This window comes from Symphodus melops (genome assembly GCF_947650265.1).
Source record: "Symphodus melops genome assembly, chromosome: 13".
Classification (NCBI taxonomy): Eukaryota; Metazoa; Chordata; class Actinopteri; order Labriformes; family Labridae; genus Symphodus; species Symphodus melops.
In genome coordinates this window covers 8,508,956-8,526,643 of record NC_136703.1, presented here as the reverse complement: position 1 = coordinate 8,526,643, position 17,688 = coordinate 8,508,956, and the positions used below count along the sequence as shown (strand labels likewise).

Sequence of the window (17,688 nt, the reverse complement as noted above, 5' to 3'; positions counted from 1 at the left end):
AATGAATGACCTGGGGCTGAAAAAGTGAAAGTAGAGGGAGAGCCCAAACCCTTTCATAAACATACACTTAACTTGTCATTTAATGGCACTTTCATTATTATATCCACTAAGGACACAAGTTTCTCGGTGCGCTTTTCTTATGGATTGATGAAATGGAGGGAAACTGTTTTAAAGCGCATTCCATCACTGCATACTATAAACACATTCACGTCATGTAACGCTTATAACTCATTACTATTACTTACCTTAAACTAAAATGGATATAGGGCCTTAGCCTACATAATTACCATTGGTATGTATGTAAAGGAAGAGTATAGAGGGGTAACTTCTGCGGTGTACGTGTAGCCTGACACACTTAATGCCCACTTAATCACTTCACTGTTTCAAAAACAAAATCACTCCGCCAAAACTTCATCATCAGTAACAGAGTGCAACATGTCAAACGTTTATTTTTATAATTTCAGTGGCAGAAAACTATTCAAAAATAAATTAAGTAGAATACGTCAATAATAATTAATTCTAATTATGTAAATTAACTTCATTTTTACCAGCAGAATAATTAATCTACAGAATTATACCTTTAAAGAATCTCATTCTAAAATAACGCCAGCTCTTGCTTCAATTTTAAAAGACCTCTTTTCCCACTTTGACCCCAGAGAGAAAACACTAATTGACATTACACCGAATAATCAACGGTGAAATTTCTACACCGTGGCACAGAATAACATCACAGGCGACTGTTGTGATGCCTGGACTTCATGCTGAAATCAGCGCTCCACGGTCCCCTGTTCACAGCAGCCGTGAAAGGGCAGATAATGTGGCGTCCAAAGAGGACAATAGACACCAGACAGCACACTTACAACCATAACAGCGCGGACAAATTTCATACCAATTAAATGTCTTAGTATAGCACCACATTTATATTCCGTACTTTTCCGGAACATTTTACGCATTAGTGTCCTCTCACAACTCTGACATGCCTGAGTCTGTCGTCCATTTGAAATCAGAACTTGGACATGAAAACTGGATTTAGTCTGTGAGGTCAATAGATCATCATTAATGGAGAAATGCATACATTTTTTAATTATGATATTCAGTCTAATAAACTAAATGCTCCAAGCAAAAAGATAAAGCATTTAGACGGTACAGATACGGATGGCAAATCAAAAGAAAAACATTAAATTAAATCTAAAAAAAGTTAATAATATTCAAAAAAAAACTGTTGGCAAGCTGCAGCAGATGGTACGGACAGCCCCCATATTTCAGATACATGACATAAGTGGAAAGTATACCGGGTCCTCTGGCTCACTTTTGGGGTAGAGGGAACCTTTTGATGCCCACACGTTTGTAGTCACAAAGCAGGCAAGAAGAAAAGATCAATGGCGCGAAACAATAAACGGACGTCTTTTCATGAGCCCTTTCCCTAGACTGAATACGAATGCGCCTCCTTTACCCAGGCCCTCAGTCATTTTAACACACACATTGTGTTCCAGATAAGGCAACAAGATATGACCAATCAAGAGATGTTCATAACGAGCTGTGCCACGTCTTTCAAAACGCAATATGTCCAACAACTGGACATACTAAAACAACTCCAAATGAAACATCTATGGAGTGAATTGAACAAAATGGTTATATTTCCTGATAATAACATAGCTACAGTCCAGCATTCGATAAGAAGGTTACGACACCTTTCATTCAGCCCCGTTTAGTTTTGCCAGATGGCGTGTTTGCGAGCACAAGATGCGCAGTGGACTGCGGTGCGCCTATAGTCCATACATTGTTTCAGCTGGTATGACTTTCCCAAGCCTTCACCCCTTTCAGGGAGCAGTGTGGAAAATCGGGAGGCGAGGGACCAAGGACAAGGGGCGGCCCGCGATTCTCCTCGGTGCCTCATCGCGCCTGGTATGAAGACAAAAACTGGCGACGCACAAAAGCCAAAGATTCCAAAGCTCTTAAGATTTCTCAAGATGTTTTCTGTATTGAACTCACATTTTGCAGGATTTTTTTTTTTTTTAAACAGAGGCATACCTATACTTTCGGTTTAAAAAGCAGGTAACATGAAGGAGGCCTTACTGTTTCAAGGTGCAACTCTTTGACAACAAGTGACTACCAGAAAATCGAAATGTTTTGGGACACGCAGGGAATTACCACGGTGCTGCCTTCAACCTGGTGGCGTGAAACTCACATATAAAAGATTGAATTCATGAGTCAATAGTGCCCACAGCATGCCCACCAGTAGAACCCAACTGATTACCTTATCCTTGAATTATGTTTTTGATTTTTACGCTTCTCCTAGGTTTTGCCGCACACGTTGTTTTGAGTTTAAAACCTTTAAATAGCTGCAGCCCGACGCTTTAATAGATAGATAGATAGATAGATAGATAGATAGATAGATAGATAGATAGATAGATAGATAGATAGATAGATAGATAGATAGATAGATAGATAGATAGATAGATAGATAGATAGATAGATAGATAGATAGATAGATAGATAGATAGATGGATTAGATAGATAGATAGATAGATAGATAGATAGATAGATAGATAGATAGATAGATAGATAGATAGATAGATAGATAGATAGATAGATAGATAGTTAGTTAGTTAGTTAGTTAGTTAGTTAGTTAGTTAGTTGGTTAGTTGGTTGGTTGACTGGAATACATTGGGAAAACACAAAACCTGTGACGTGGGTTTGTATTAAAGTACCGAGAAAGAATATTTTCAAATTTGAAATATGTCTTTACTGCACCAAACTATCTTCTCTTCTATGGCCCCTCTTTAAGCCTGTGGTGGGTTTTGGCTGTCAGATGACGCCAGTGTTGCTCATTTGAGCGCAAGACACAGGCGGGACTGTTGGCATTGAGATGTTAAGTAGGAGCCTCTATATAAATCCACTTGAGGACGTTCCTTCACTCGTGTGCCTGAGAGAGAAAGTGATTAACGCCAAGGAAGCTAGAAAAACAACAGGATGGTGGCGACGACAGACTGCACAGAAAAGTCCAAACCCATGTCTGGAAACAAGGTGTGTTGACTAACTCGATCAAAGAAACGGGGGTGGAAAACACACAATTAAACAGTGTGTATGAAATGTTAATGATCATGTTTTACAGGTATCGAAACCTGTGATGGAGAAGAAACGACGAGCGCGCATAAACAAGTGCTTGGACCAGTTAAAAACTCTTCTGGAAAGTTACTACAGCAGCAGTGTAGGTTATATATTATCAAACGGTTGTGATGATTTTTGAGTTAGTTGTTATTACTAAAAATGGTTTCAACAATAAATATTTAATTTAAAAAAATCTCTTTATTCAGATTCGAAAGCGCAAACTGGAAAAGGCGGACATCCTGGAGCTCACTGTGAAACATCTCAGGAACCAGCAAAAGATTCAGAGCTGTAAGATATAACCTAACATATTCAATTACTATCAAATACTCAACAACTCTGTTGACATATGATCCTTTTGATTGCAGTTCAGACAAGCTTCAATGTGTCCTAACTGTCTCTGTTTGGATTTCAGGCACTGCATCCGCTTCCGAGTTTTCAGATTACCAAGCGGGATTCCGTAGTTGCATGGCCAACGTCAACCAATATCTGATGATGGCAGATAATATAAACGGGAACGACCGCTGGATGTTATCACAGCTTTCCAGTAAAGTGTGTCGCTCTCGAGTGCGTGAGGAAATATTCAGCACCATGGACAGCGGCCCTAGCCAGGCGGACGCACCAGAAGAATCGCGGACGCATCTTCCACCTGCAGCAAGACCCAAGGACAGAAAAGTGGTCACATGTAAAGCTCTGAAACGCCACACAGCGAGCACGTCTCCATGTTTATCAATTAAAGACGCGCAGCAGTCACTTGTTACCAAACGGATTGTCTCTGTGACGGCTCCCTCAAAAAAAACTTATGAAAACAGTTGTGGTCACAAGATGCTGCACTCCATGAATGAAGCTGCAAAAACTGAAGAAAACGTCTGGCGGCCTTGGTAGAACTGATGAAAAAATATCTACATAGATATTATAGCGAAATTCATTTTTTACAACTGCACTGTATAGATTTCTTCAATACATTTTTTCTAGCCTATATATTGTACATGTTTTATTTTTTTCTAATAAAATAAGCAAAACAAGAAAACGTGTTTTTTGTCTTTGTGAAGGCTTGGAAAATGTGTAAATCCTTTCCAATAAAATTGAGTCAGACACGCTGATATTAGCATTTGGTGGCTGATCTGTAGAACCAAATGTTTTTGTGTTTAAAGGAAGAAATGGTCAAAGAGGACATCTTTGATCGGTATATTGATTATTTGGTTTGTAGGCTGTGATACGGTCGTCACAGCTGAAATGATCAAGGTCCATTCAAAATAACCTGGCTTTATAAGCTATTAACAAAAAAGACCTCTCTTCTATTGTTGTGTGTGACAACACATTTTTGGAGTCAAAAGCATAGACTACTCGTAGGCCTATCAAATGCTTGCCTTCAAGTTTCATTTGACATTTTTGCAATAGCCACTTATTCACAATTACATATTATCGAGTAAGATACATAGGATCCAGGAGAGTGGGCATTGACTGTCTCTTCCATTCTTCTCTGGTTTCACGCCTAAGTACCGAAACAGTGGCGGGCAAATCAGATGCTTGTCGGACAGCACAACAGTTTTCTGCTATAAACAGCTAATTTCACGCCATGCTGTCCTGTCGGTTAAACTTGGTCTCGGAGTCCGAGAGAGGCTTTTGGGTTAGATAAATTCTTAATAAAAAAAAGTAGGTCAAATGTGTTATCTGTAATTGTAAGAGAAATTCAGCCTTTAGGCCTACTATTTAAAAAACAACAACAACATATATAGTAGCTCTCATTGGAGTTCGAGTCATGATTTATACAAGTCAAGCCCTGATTTCAATTCTTATTTAATCCAAATACTTAAACGCAGTAAAGTTATTATAGTGAAATATTTTGCAAACCCTAATCTGAACCAATATTATTTGGGGAAACTGATTTACTAAAAGAAATGCCGCGTGAGCAGTGGCGTTAATTACTGTACTCGCGAATCTGAACGTCTTAATTTATTACACTAAATAGGCTTATCAGCCCACCAACTCGTTGCAGTGATGGTAATAAAAGCCATGTGAGCAACACAGCAAACCAGTCAACACGTCAGCTCATTTTACGGCACCCTATAGCTTTCTTCCGCTGCTGTGGCAGGGATGTCATAAAGTGTCTGTCCATCCTGAAGGAGCAGCGCTGGAAAGGATGGCACCTACAGCGAGGAGAATTGCAGAAACGCCCACAGCTCTTTCAGATGGTTCCTGTTGAAAATATGCTGCTGTCGTGGAAGAGAGCTGCTCCTGAGCAATCCACTCTGTCTCGTTCAAGTCTACTTTGCCCCTTAAATGACAGCTAAACTCGCGGCTTCAAGCTTTATATGGAAAGTGTTTGTTCTATCCGTTTTTCTTTAGGACTGCAGCTCACAAAAGCCGTCAGTAAATCTTCTTAATGCTCCCTTTGCCGCAAAGTCAAAGCTGCTCTTTTGATGAGACGAACAGAGGCCCAGAGCACAAGAAAAGTTTGTTTTATCCAAGAAAAGAGCTGTCGCATGACTTCCACACTGAATGCCCTTAAACTTTTTCTAAGAATTTCTATGAACTCTTCACAGCATTGTTTAAGTAAGCTAGTTTGGCTTGCCACTATAATAGACACGCACATTAGAGCTGAGAAGCGGAGGAGGGAGAGGAGAAGATATTAGCATTAGACTGGGTCCAGTCATGCGCTCTTAAAAGAGCAGACGAGGGTGCGCGTCAGACCCGCGCCCCCTGCATCTCGTTTTACTTCTAATTATGCTCAACACCGGTCAGTGTTAGGGACTAAGTGATTTGTGCAATTACAACATACAGTCTGTGACTCACCTATGGAATTAAGCGTGAACCTTAGTTATACAATGGGACTGGCCTTTTCATTGCAGACTTTTACACCTGCAGCACACCGCTGAATTATCCTTTGGCACGTGGAAACATTCGTGTCCAAGCTCTCCCTTGCTGGTGATCTCTCCATAAAGATCAACATAATCTGCAGTGTAAAGTCCGCTGACGAGGGCAGCACCAGAATGCCAAAGTTATTCTTAAATTTCAAATACCATACCCGCACTGTTAGGTCTAAACTGAGATTTAGCATAAGGCTATACTATTGAATATTATTGCCTTGTGCGGATGAAAGGAAGATATGATGATGGGGATTGAGAAATGGGTTTGATACCGTGACAACATTTAGTTTAATGAAAAAGTAAGTAGCCTAAGCCTGTATTTCCTTTTATTTGAGAAGAATTGGCCACTTAATACGAAAAAAGCAGGCCCTCTGTCAAACAGATAGGCCTGCATGTTAATTAGTTAAACCACATTTTACAGAAGAAGTTACTGTTTGAAGTAAAAAATAAAAAAAAGCTCTAAAGAATAGGTGAAGACAGACAACTACAACACAGATGGGAGGATATGTGCTTGTCTTACACAATATATTGTTGGCAATGCTGTGTTTATAACATCACCCAGATAGACTAAAACTAGAAGGCTATTGGGAAGGCCATTTATAATCTGTTTTGTTGCCCATTCAGCATAAAGCTCAACCTGCCTGCATGTGTGTTTGTAAACATTATAACCAATGAAACAGTAGTTCAGTTTATTTTATTTTCTCAGTTCTCGTGTTGATGATGATGAGGTGGGCCTACATGAGTGTGGGAGGAAGAGGCAGGCTGTTTTTGGCTCCCCCGAAATAAAGTTGATTCGGCTAGTAAGAGTCAGTATGATTGTGTATGTGTTTCTGGTTGTTTCTTACATAGCAAAGGGTAAGACGTGGAAATATCTTTCTTTGGTATATGGTCATTGTTTTGCACTTCATCTCTGGGGAATAAAAGCGAATAAAGCATTGAGAAAAAAAAGGCTGCTAATACTGCAAACAACAAACAAACAAACATACAGCATCTAAAACAACATTGTGAAAACACAACTTGGAGCATCATCTTGTGAATTTAATCAGTCAAATTTTTTAAACAAATTCATCAATTAAACAAGAAAATCATAACACCTAACATCATTCATATTTAAATAATCTTTGAATATATTACAAATTGTATTCCAATATTCAACACAAAAGTGCAAAACTCTATGACTCTAGCAAAGTTTGACAGGGAAATCAAATGATTCCAAAGAAAAATACATGTTAGTTCATTTATTCAACTGCATATGTTGCAATGGGTGAGAGGTACACTTATACATGAGAATTAAAACGAAACATTTAAATGACTGTAAGTGATAGAAAGAGTATATGCAGGTTTGTTAGTTAGGAGGTAGTAGCAAACAAAGCAATCAACTATAAGGTTTAAGGGGATTGTTTGTTATTAAATATAGTCTCTCTCGTTTAAAAACTTTAATCTAATTTGTATGATTACATTCATGTTTGCAACTAGTCTTCAACCAGGAGAGGCCAAAGCCCAGTGTGTTCTGCTACCAGTGCACGAGATTTCATCACCTTTTTTGGTCAGCAAATTGTCCCACTTGGTAAACATGAAAAGTGTTTCGGTTTGAAAAGTTGGCTTGATTGAAATGTTAACATCAGCGCCAATTTCTGAGAAAGTGCCAAGTGACACAGTTTGGAAATAATGTGCAAATGATTGATAAACTCTCCCCACAACATCCCTGACTAAAGCTTTGTGGGTGCCTATGTAATATTTACCTTGCCTATGCGTTTTGGATAATCAGGCATTATAAAAAGTCACTCAGTTGTTAAGAAAACTCTCCAAGGGACCTTCAGAAGTCTTAGATCATTGTTCATCTCATGTGAGCCTACATCTCTGTGGGATAAGTGACAATGCCAGCATTTCAAGTTATGCTACATCTATGCAGTGTGAAGGCTGTAATCACTCAACGTTTTGACCACTTGACATGTTGGTATCTGCTTGTTAACACATTAATGGAACACATAGGAGGTGAGTTCAGGCTGACATGCTGATTGAATGAGGATTAATCACCGTTACAGGCTGTGTGAAGGTTGGGATCAACTGTTGTGTCGGATGATCACCAAAGTTAACACAAAACATTATAATGAGAAGAGACGGTGAGGAAATGTTCTTAGCAAAGGTGTTCATAAAGAAACACTAAAAAAAAAAGAATTCAACCATGAAGCCATTATCCCTCATATATACATAACATGTCAATCTTTGAGAGGATACTTTACATTTTTCATTAAGAATTAGGGGGCCTTCACATGGTATCTCACACAGTAACTGTATAACTATGAGGCATAGGGATTATATCTCTCACTTACTTCAACATAGGGAACTCTAAAAAATTCAAATGTGTCAATAATTACAATGTTAATAGAAAACGTTTATACTGTGATCAAAATAAAATAAATATGTATAATATGTCATATCCTGAAGTTAATCTCAAGGTACATAGGTAGTATTCAGGAAAGTTTGGTTTTAAAGCAAATGTGTTCACAGAGCCAGTAAAGGCGAAATTAAAAACAGCTTTAATTAATAATCCTTCCACAAAAGGGGGAAAAAACACCACCCTTACAACTGCCTCTCTAAACTCTTTCAACATTTCATAAGAAACAACTTCAAACAGCAAAAACAAGGTGTTTAAACCGTTCAAAACGGTTTATTTGTGCCAGTGCTGCAGGAAAAAAAAAAAGTGTCCTCAGTGAAATTTTCTTGATGGTCACCCAACCTTTTCCAAGCCTAAAAAAAAAAATCAATGTCAGGTTCCTTCAGCATCACTCCCATGACGTTTAATATGTGGTACATCAAGTCAAACCAAATATTGGCACAAGTAAAAAGGCCAAATAATCCAGAATGATACTTTTCTGTAACCACCAGGATTCCGTTAGTATACCTTCAGTCATACTGTTGATACTAAAAAAAGATATTCACTTTTATGTTGTAGAGCCAACAGAGTCAGAGTGAAAGGCCCTGTAACCCGAGGAGGATGCCGACGGTGTGCTTACAAAACTGTTTGTGCTTCCTTTGCCCTCCTCCTTGCTCAGGTGCCTCTGATTCCCCCAGTCAGCCCCTCCACCTGTCCTGGGCCTGCAGGGAAAATGCCCCAGAGTCTGACGGCTGCATCCAGGTGTGCCCGCTTCACACTGCCGTTTCCTGTCTCGTGATCGCTCCTGGCAGCCTTTACCGGAGCTGCATGCCCCGGGGCTCTTTTTGCCATCAGGTCTGTCTGGTCTCGGGGTACCCTCAGGCGAGTTTCCCCGACTACTGCATCTTTTGTGTTCAGAGAGCCGCCTGAGTGCTTGAGGCTCATGCTCGAAGTCTGTGAGGGGGAAGTAAGGAAGGAGGACCGTGGACTGTTCATACACATTGGGGATAAGTGAGATGGTGGATGCTCGCCGAGGGCTTTTCCTGGGACTCGGCAGCGGTGTCTCATCTATAAAGTTTATCACCTCATCGCGGCTGAAACACCGCAGCTCGTCTTCGTAGCGCTCCCCACCACAAACCACGCGTGGCAGGTGTTTGAGGGAGTGCATACTATCCTCAGAGCGTCGCCGCTTGCGGTGAGGGTGGTGATGATGATGGTGGTGATGGTGGGTCTCCTCGTGGTAAGAGACCAGGCTGCTCCTGCGCCTCTCGTGGCGCGGCAAGGTGGAGCTGTAGTGGGCACTCACTATCATGTCCTCGGTGGAGCCCCATCTGTGAAGGTATGAGGGGATCCGGTCGCTGGTCCACATGTCGGTTTCGTCGTGGGAGTATCTTCTTGTAGGGGGCACCTGAATGCAACACACATACCAAAGCCTTCAGTCTATCAGTAACTTTGACACTTACTCACCAAATCAAAATAAGTAAACACGTCAAACAAGTGTTACGTTGTAAAACATTGTTTTAGTTCATACACCTTTGCTGTCAATAATAAAGAATCTTACATGTAGGATTTTTTAAGGTTTACAGTACACTGCAACTTTGTAATAACACTGATTTGCAGTCGTCCCATTAAAACTGTTTTGTGCTAAAATTTGGTTTATATATAGTTCAGTAAAAACTTTCTTGTAATTTCCTCAATACTAGAAATACTTTGTTTGAAGTGATCTTTTACGTTTGGTATCCTGATTAAGCTGTCATGTTAAAATCCTACATGTCACACATACAATTTTTTGGGCCAAGATAAAAAATGCAAACTTTATTTTTTGGGAATCTCTTGTGCATTTAAGTGCTTAACCTTATAACATGCAGCAGGGTTAAACAGTGTTACATCTACACTAGTAATCAGGTCCAATATTTGGAGACAAACACTGTAAAAACTTGACAGTTCTCTATGTTATACTCACATTCCATTCTGTTCTGACAACTATGCAAGAGAGAGAGGGTTTGTCAAGGTGACGTCAAGTGCCACAAGATTGATATCAGCCTGCCCCACTGTGGTTGCTTTTAGTAGTGCAGATAAATGAGACAGCAGATGATACAGTAGCACTGTGTGTGTTAGGTGGGAGGGCTAAACAGCAGAGGGCAGCACAGGCATTAGAATGAATTAAGATGCAGGGCAGTGTTGACAGGGTTGACGGAGAGAGAGAAAAAGAGACAAACACACATCACAAAAAGCCATAAAGCCAGAGGCTTTATTTTGTTATCAAACTACCTGAGAAGATCTATCACTTCTCAAGTGGAGGTGCCATTTGATCATTAATAAAGAGGATTGTTGATTCAGGATCGAATTGAGCGTTAACCCTTCGAGCAGTGACAAGAATAACCAGACTGTGTCACAGTTCACCAAGTCTCCCTTTTATTTCAATCAAAAACGCACCCTTATTTGTTTCACTGTCACACATATACAACAAAGGACAAGCACAGCTAAAAACTGCTTTATGATCAATGAACCCATTGTCAAACGATGAGGTGTATCAGACATAAAAGCAATGGATGGAGTGATGGTCTAATAAAGTGAAAGCTACTGTATACATCTCTGTTTCATGGCTTCTTAAAAATCTGTTGGTATTTGAGGTATCCTTAACATGTTGGACATCTGAGGTTTTATACCTTTTTTTTTCGTATTAAAAATAAAAGGTTATAAAAGCAAACTTTTTTGGCTGCTTCAAAACTGAAGCCCTTGCTTGGTTGTTTCTCACAAAGATGTCACAGTAAACACATATTTTGTGAAATTCATATTGATTGGGCTGCATTTTCTTGATTGTGTGCACACATCCTCACCACAGTCTTGCAGGCCAAGTCCAGCCAAATTATCCTCATCATCATGGATACTTTAATCAATAATGTCCATCCAATTCTTGTTGAAAGGCCAGGTCAGAATTGGAACCAAAGCAGAACATAAGGTTTGGTTTATTTTTCCAATAATAAGTTCATGTTTTAACAATTTTTGGATTTGATGAAGGTTTAAAGGGAGTTTTTTTTAGCTCTGCAGTAGACTGGGATTTGGTAGAACATGAAGAGATATTTGAATTGTAATTCTGAATTCTTAAAGGATTCTTGAAAGGTAGAAACTAATTCAGTTATCAAACTATAACCCTCAAACAAAAAAGAAATGTAGTCCACTGCATGTACTGTAGGTCCATAGAATGAAAATCATTTCATATGTTTATGGGACTGTTGATGGTCATATTTACCAAACAGTAGTCAACTAGAGCATATTCTTAGTTCAAGCAAGATATTGTAGACCCACAGGGCCATTTCACCATGCACATAAGCAATGAAGTGTAATGAAAATAGTTCAATTGATCAATTAAAAGAAATGAAGGAAATTAATGAAAATATACCTGCAAATACTGCATTTTATCTTCCTGTTGTTCCCTCAATGGATACCCTTGCAGAACCCCCCTTTCTAAGGTTGAGAACTCATACTTGGCATTACGGTCTACCGTCATGATTTCAGGCGACGAGCTATAGTCATATGGTCTGTCATTTATTAAGTCGGCATGTATTCCTCCATCTTGGCTGTCTTCTGCAAAGTGCAGAAAAGCACGAGCGTCAGGATTAGAGATCAACGGACTCAATACACAAGACAGACAGACAGACAGACGAATAGATAAGAGAGACAAGTTCAACTGTTCTCCGATAAGTTGACTTTTCCTACAGGTCTGCTCATGGATGTGGTTTTGGATCGAAAAAGGATCGAATTAAATTCTTAGCTAGAAGAAAAAAAATGGCTCGAATTGATGCTAAACTCAGAAACTATACCAAATAGTTGCTTAAAGAACAACAAAAATGTCCAGAGCGTACATTCTGAATAAAATCAATAAAAATCAAAAAAGTTTACTTTAATACCCATCAACCAAGGGTGTTCTCCCAATCACTGCATTCATGTTCCTTAAAGATCAATTGGAGATGGGTGTAAAATGCTGATCTTGAAAAAAATGTTGGCCAAAAAGATGGAAAATGAAAGTTGCTTTTTGCACAGGCAGCTTGGCATGCAAGTCAGTGGCTTCGGGGAAAAAAAGGAAACAATCCTTATACATACAACTGTGATGAGTTATACATGGCAAGCCCTCTGGAAAAAAAAAGCAGATAACTGGCAGTGTTAATCGTCACATAGAACGTGTCTTGCCCTGTTGTTTTATGGCTCCTGTTGGACAACGAGCAGTTATCAGGGAAGGTGTGAAGAGGGAGAGAATCAGAAGGTTTGGAGGGTTAGACAGAGCAGAGAAGGGTTCAGATCGGGTGGAGTTTAAACAGTGCCAGTAGAAATAAAAGACAGGTGGTTCATACCGTCAGCAGTTTGCATGAATTTATTTACTAGTGTATATCACACTAGGGATCCATGAGCCTCTCTATGATTATCATGTGACCTACTTTTGGACCAAATATTGAAGTGTCTTTGATTCCTCGCTTAAATGTTTCATATTTCTGTGATCAAAGTTGCAAGTCTTGGACCACTTTCTATTTATCAAACATTGCCTACTAAATGCTTTTTTATCAACCTCTGACTGATTTAAACTGCATCCTACTTTGCTTCAGTTTTTTTTTCTAAAAACTCCCCACCAAATAAAAAAAACATAAATGAAAGAAATTCAAACAAAAAGAAAATTAAAAAAGAAAAAAACAATCTCTCCATATCATTTAATTTATGTTTTAAAAAAAAACTAGGGTAGATTGTGACTTGAGGGAAATATGACCATCATACTAACACAAAAGGGCTTTTTTACTGCAATTGTTTCCGTTTCATCCGGGATCCTTACAAATAAATGGATAACCATTTATTTCATCCTCCTCTAATGCCAGGGCATTGGTGAGGAAGATTACACATTTTACATGCATTTTTGTAAGAACAATCAATGTTATAGCAGGGAAAAGTAAAGCATTTTACAAAAGAGACACCACAGAAAGTATTAACACAACTATAATATAGTAGTAAAGTATGTTTTACTTTAGAGTAATACTACACAGACACTTGTCACTTCAGTTTCATCTCCTGACAACAAAGGTCATATGATAGGTCACATGATAACATTTGACCACAAATTTACAACCTCAAGCAACTATACCTATGTATTAATGACCATTTTAGACTAATACACAGTATGTTTAAACTTTCTTTAAGAAATCTCCACGTTCAGAATAAATCAGGCTCATATCAAAAATGTATTTATGACTCTGTTATAGTTTGCCCAAATGTGGCAAAGACAAAGCATTGGCTAAGATCAATGAGACATAGATGTTTTCATAAATGACTAATATAATAATGATCTGTCATTTGTTAGTTTCATAAACCTACAGCATGAATCTTGTCAACAGATGAGAGTGACAGCTTACAGTTACTCAGTCTCTCACAGAATCAGCCTGTCCCTCTCACAAGTGATACTTCACCATAAACCATTATTTGGGAATGAAACAACTAGAAAATGGTTTTTGAAACATTCTGAGAACTTCCTGATAACCCCTCCTCAACTGGTTGAAGAGCACCTCTGTCCAAACCACAGCAGGATGAGTGCATAATGAGCTGTGTTAGCTCCAGAATTGTTACCATGCTGCTCATGCACACACTACTCTTAAAGCCACATGCTGTGATTTGACAGCACCAGATGTTTAGAGACCAACCATTCAACCTAACTATTATGTTATTTTACTCTGCAACATTCAGAAATGGTTTCTATTTCTTGCCAAAGAAAACTAGTTCTTAACTGACTTTAGTTTGACCAAAGTCCTGCGTCACACAACATTTTGATTTTGAAATATACTGCTAATGCACAAATCAATGTAAATAGTTGACTTTTGATCCTTTAGCACCAGAAGTGGCACTGCAGTATCTGAAGATCTGGAGGTGGAAATGAAACTTTGTGTAATAAGCTAAAGTTGTTGTTTTTCTTCGGTTTCATTCCTATAAGATGCTTAGTATAATTTCCCAACTCCGTCAACTAAGTGAAAAAACAACACTAACAACTCTCTTTGTCCAAACCCTAAATTCACAGGATCATTCATGTTAGGTATTTAACTGTCACTTCAATGTCTTTAAATCAGGAAGATAAACTGGAATTTAATTTCAGAGCATCAATGCAAAACTGTGCTAAATAAACTAAAATCTTCCATAAAGACTATTAACTTGTCCACACTGAGCTGTCTTTGGATACAGGAATCATCGTGCATGTTCAATATCATGTGCAGAGAAGGAAAAAGGGGACAGGAAGGGAGGGTGACAGCTGACAGTAGCTTACCCTCATCCACATCATCGTTGGACATGATAGCTACACACTTCTCCCACACCATGCGGATGTCTGCCCGGTAGCGGTCGCAAGCCCAGAGGAACATGGGCAGCAGGATGGATTGGACGATGGAGCACCACAGCACACACAACACCATCCAGTTGTAGGAACGGTCAAACTTTAGACTGGCAAAGCTCACCACCTGGGCAGGAAGAGGATAGAAAAAACATGATCAGCAAGGATCTAATCTTTGAGTACTTACTGTGATACATTCCATAGTGTCATTCAAATACATTCAGCAATATTCAGAAAAGTGTGATTGCAAAGGGTTGGGAAAATAGGCACGAAAAGGTATATCTAAGTTATTATGTTTTTAGTTATGATCACCCTTACTGCAACAACCAGTACACAGACAGGACTGTTTTGTCACTTGCAGCATATCAATATTTTCAACACTTTGTTGAGAGGCCAAAGACTGAATATAAATGGATTATTTTATTCTATTTCAATTGATCATGGCTCTGAAAGCAACTCCCCAGAAAGTCAAATTACTTTAGTGCAGATAATGTAGAGATTGGTCAGTAAAGAGAAATGTAATATGCTGCACAGGTCAGGGGTCAACACTTTCTTCAGTCATTATAATGGGATTAAGGTGTTATGCGGGTATTAGTCAATACAAATGAACTTGAGTCAGACTTTCATTGATCAGTGAGCTGAAAAAAGCTGCAAGATGGGAGGAGACAAAACCAGGCAATCAGGTTCCTTTTTGTGTTCATTGTTTATGCTAAGCTAACTGGGTGCTGACTAGCATTATTGGAAATCATGATGTCCACAGTGTATACAGTGGTGGGCAGACATAAGACACATTCCAGAAGCAGAAAGAATCATTGATAGGTTTCATGAGTAAATATGTTAAGGTATAAATGTGCTACCCTGTTTGTGGTCTTCAGAACAGTCACTCCATGCTGTTTTGGGACAAAACCGCTTCCAACAAAAGTTCTGCGCTTTCTCTGCAATTCCATGGGTTAAACCACCAAATCTGCCGCCAAATAACATCCCCGAGACTCAAAAAAAAGGAACTTTCTGAATTTATATACTCTGAAACTCTGTAGATTCAAAACACTAGATCTAGTGTTTTGTTCATATGATTTATTTTGACAGTGATTCTAAATGTGTACGAGACCTTTGCAAAAGCTTTATGTACAGGTTGCCTTGGAGAAATTATACTTAAATCTAATGTTATGTCATTGGTTCTCTGACTTCTATGATACAGGTGGATTCATTTTGGGTCTGCTCTATTTTGTAATGTGCCTCGAGAGAACAATACAGAACTATACAATTTCATTAAAAGCTTGATCAAATGATTAGATTATTCATTCATCTAATCTCTGAATTGATTCCCTAAATTGCTTCTTAGTGTTCAATAAGGGGACCTTTGTGTTGCTCATGATTCTTTTTCTACATCATGCATTAGAGTTCATACTGCCTCATTGTAGCAACTCAGTGCTAAATCTGATCATTAAAGTTGTCAGGTTCAGTGTCTAATCCTCAACTGTCATACACTGGGCTGAGACAATGATCAGTCAATTGACTCAAGCTCACCATTCCTGAATGACTTGATGAACTCTTGGGAGTCTCAAACTGACATTGATGTTTTTGGCCAATTGAGCTGGCAAGCTCAAACTGCTCTGCAAACCAAGGGGAAGGGGACTACATGTTATATTTTCTTTTGTTTCCATCAGAATCCCTCATCTACTGATCTTTAACAAGTTTACATAGCACAAGAATATCATATTTACACATCTTGCATGTCTCACTCAAAAAGCTGGTGACATCATCATGATTCTCAAAAAATGGCGTCAGTCTATTTGCATTGGCAGTTAAATCAGGCTTATTGTTGCCTTTGTAGTACTTCTGTAAACAAATGTAAACAAAGGTGGCCACTTTTTTAAACCCTACAGATTCATTGTCATATGAAAATTGCTGAAAGTATACATTTTAATTCACACAGTGTTCTCTTTGCTTTTTAAAAGGTATTCCCTCAATGGTGATTCTGTTATGTTCTTTTTATCTATTCCCTAGCATTTGTGTGTGGATGTGACAGCTTTCATTGCATTTAAATAGCTAATTACCCCAGGTTATAAAGCAGGCTCGCACTGCTTTTGTTTTTCATGGCAGTCCACTGGAAATAACAGCTTTCATCTGAACTACAGTATACTACCCTCTCAGTTTTCTGTATGTGTGTGCAAATTAGGGCTGTGCATCTTTTTTGGTCTCACGATTGGATTCAGTTGCAATAATCATGTCAACATTTCAACAGACCACTGTCAACACAAATGTATCAACATTGTAAACATAAATAAACAGATTATATAGGTCCGACTCTGGCTGAAACATTAACCGATAACTTCATTCACGTCTGCCTCACGATACATCGTAGAATTGATTAACTACAACTGCCCAAATGCATAAAATGCAACTACTGTCTTTTCATATCAACTTACAGCTTGTGAAATCACAGTACATACTTTACTTTGGAGTCAAAGGAAACTTTTGATATACTAAGGTTAACATGAAGTCTGACTTTAAGGCCCAATATAGGATGAACATAAAGGCCAAGGCCTGCAGAGTTCAAGCAAGACTTCCTTTCCAGGCTAATGCTTCAGACTTCTGCTTTACATGTGTTTACTTTACTTGTTTCTTTTAGGCTTGCCTTAAGGCCCTGACACAGCAAGCAGATGGCAGAGACCAAGTGGTGACGAAGGGCGGCCGCATCACACCTTTTGTCTTGGCCAAAAAATTGCACTTTAACACACCGCAAAGGCAACAGCCGATGGCCAACCACCACGTACGTTTTGCTCGTGCGTGAGAGGAAATAACTCTCCGTGCCAGCAGACGGCGGCAGTCTGTAATTGTCACTCCAACAAAGAGGTAAATCCAAAAGAGGACGAAGGAGAAACGATAAATAAACCGTTTATATGATACAATTATACTATTTTCTTACAAAAAACCCCCCAAATGGGGTCGACGGGTAGCGACAGGGCTGGACA

The 17,688-nt window shown here is 39.0% G+C and overlaps 2 protein-coding genes across 3 annotated transcripts in view; one reads left to right on the top strand and one right to left on the bottom strand.

Annotated features, from left to right (window-relative positions):
* Window positions 1–2,973: 2,973 nt before the first annotated feature.
* On the top strand, window positions 2,974–3,993 carry her3 (hairy-related 3; the record flags this gene model as incomplete). The annotated part of the gene is made up of 4 exons (XM_079360064.1): window positions 2,974–3,027; window positions 3,116–3,211; window positions 3,318–3,399; window positions 3,524–3,993. The coding sequence occupies 4 exons, from the start codon at window positions 2,974–2,976 to the stop codon at window positions 3,991–3,993; spliced, it is 702 nt and encodes a 233-aa protein (XP_079216190.1).
* A 2,296-nt stretch (window positions 3,994–6,289) lies between these two features.
* Window positions 6,290–17,688, bottom strand: part of gpr153 (G protein-coupled receptor 153) — a 34,995-nt gene continuing 23,596 nt past the window's right edge. The window contains exons 4-7 of one of the 2 annotated variants that reach the window (XM_079360255.1): window positions 14,651–14,840; window positions 12,460–12,489; window positions 10,319–10,338; window positions 6,290–9,763 (exon numbers count right to left, since the gene is read on the bottom strand). In XM_079360255.1, the coding sequence (XP_079216381.1) occupies window positions 8,924–9,763; window positions 10,319–10,338; window positions 12,460–12,489; window positions 14,651–14,840 (1,080 nt within the window). In that variant the 3' untranslated portion in view covers window positions 6,290–8,923. Of the gene's footprint in view, window positions 9,764–10,318; window positions 10,339–11,758; window positions 11,944–12,459; window positions 12,490–14,650; window positions 14,841–17,688 lie in introns of both variants that reach the window. The other variant, XM_079360254.1, reaches the window with a different exon arrangement.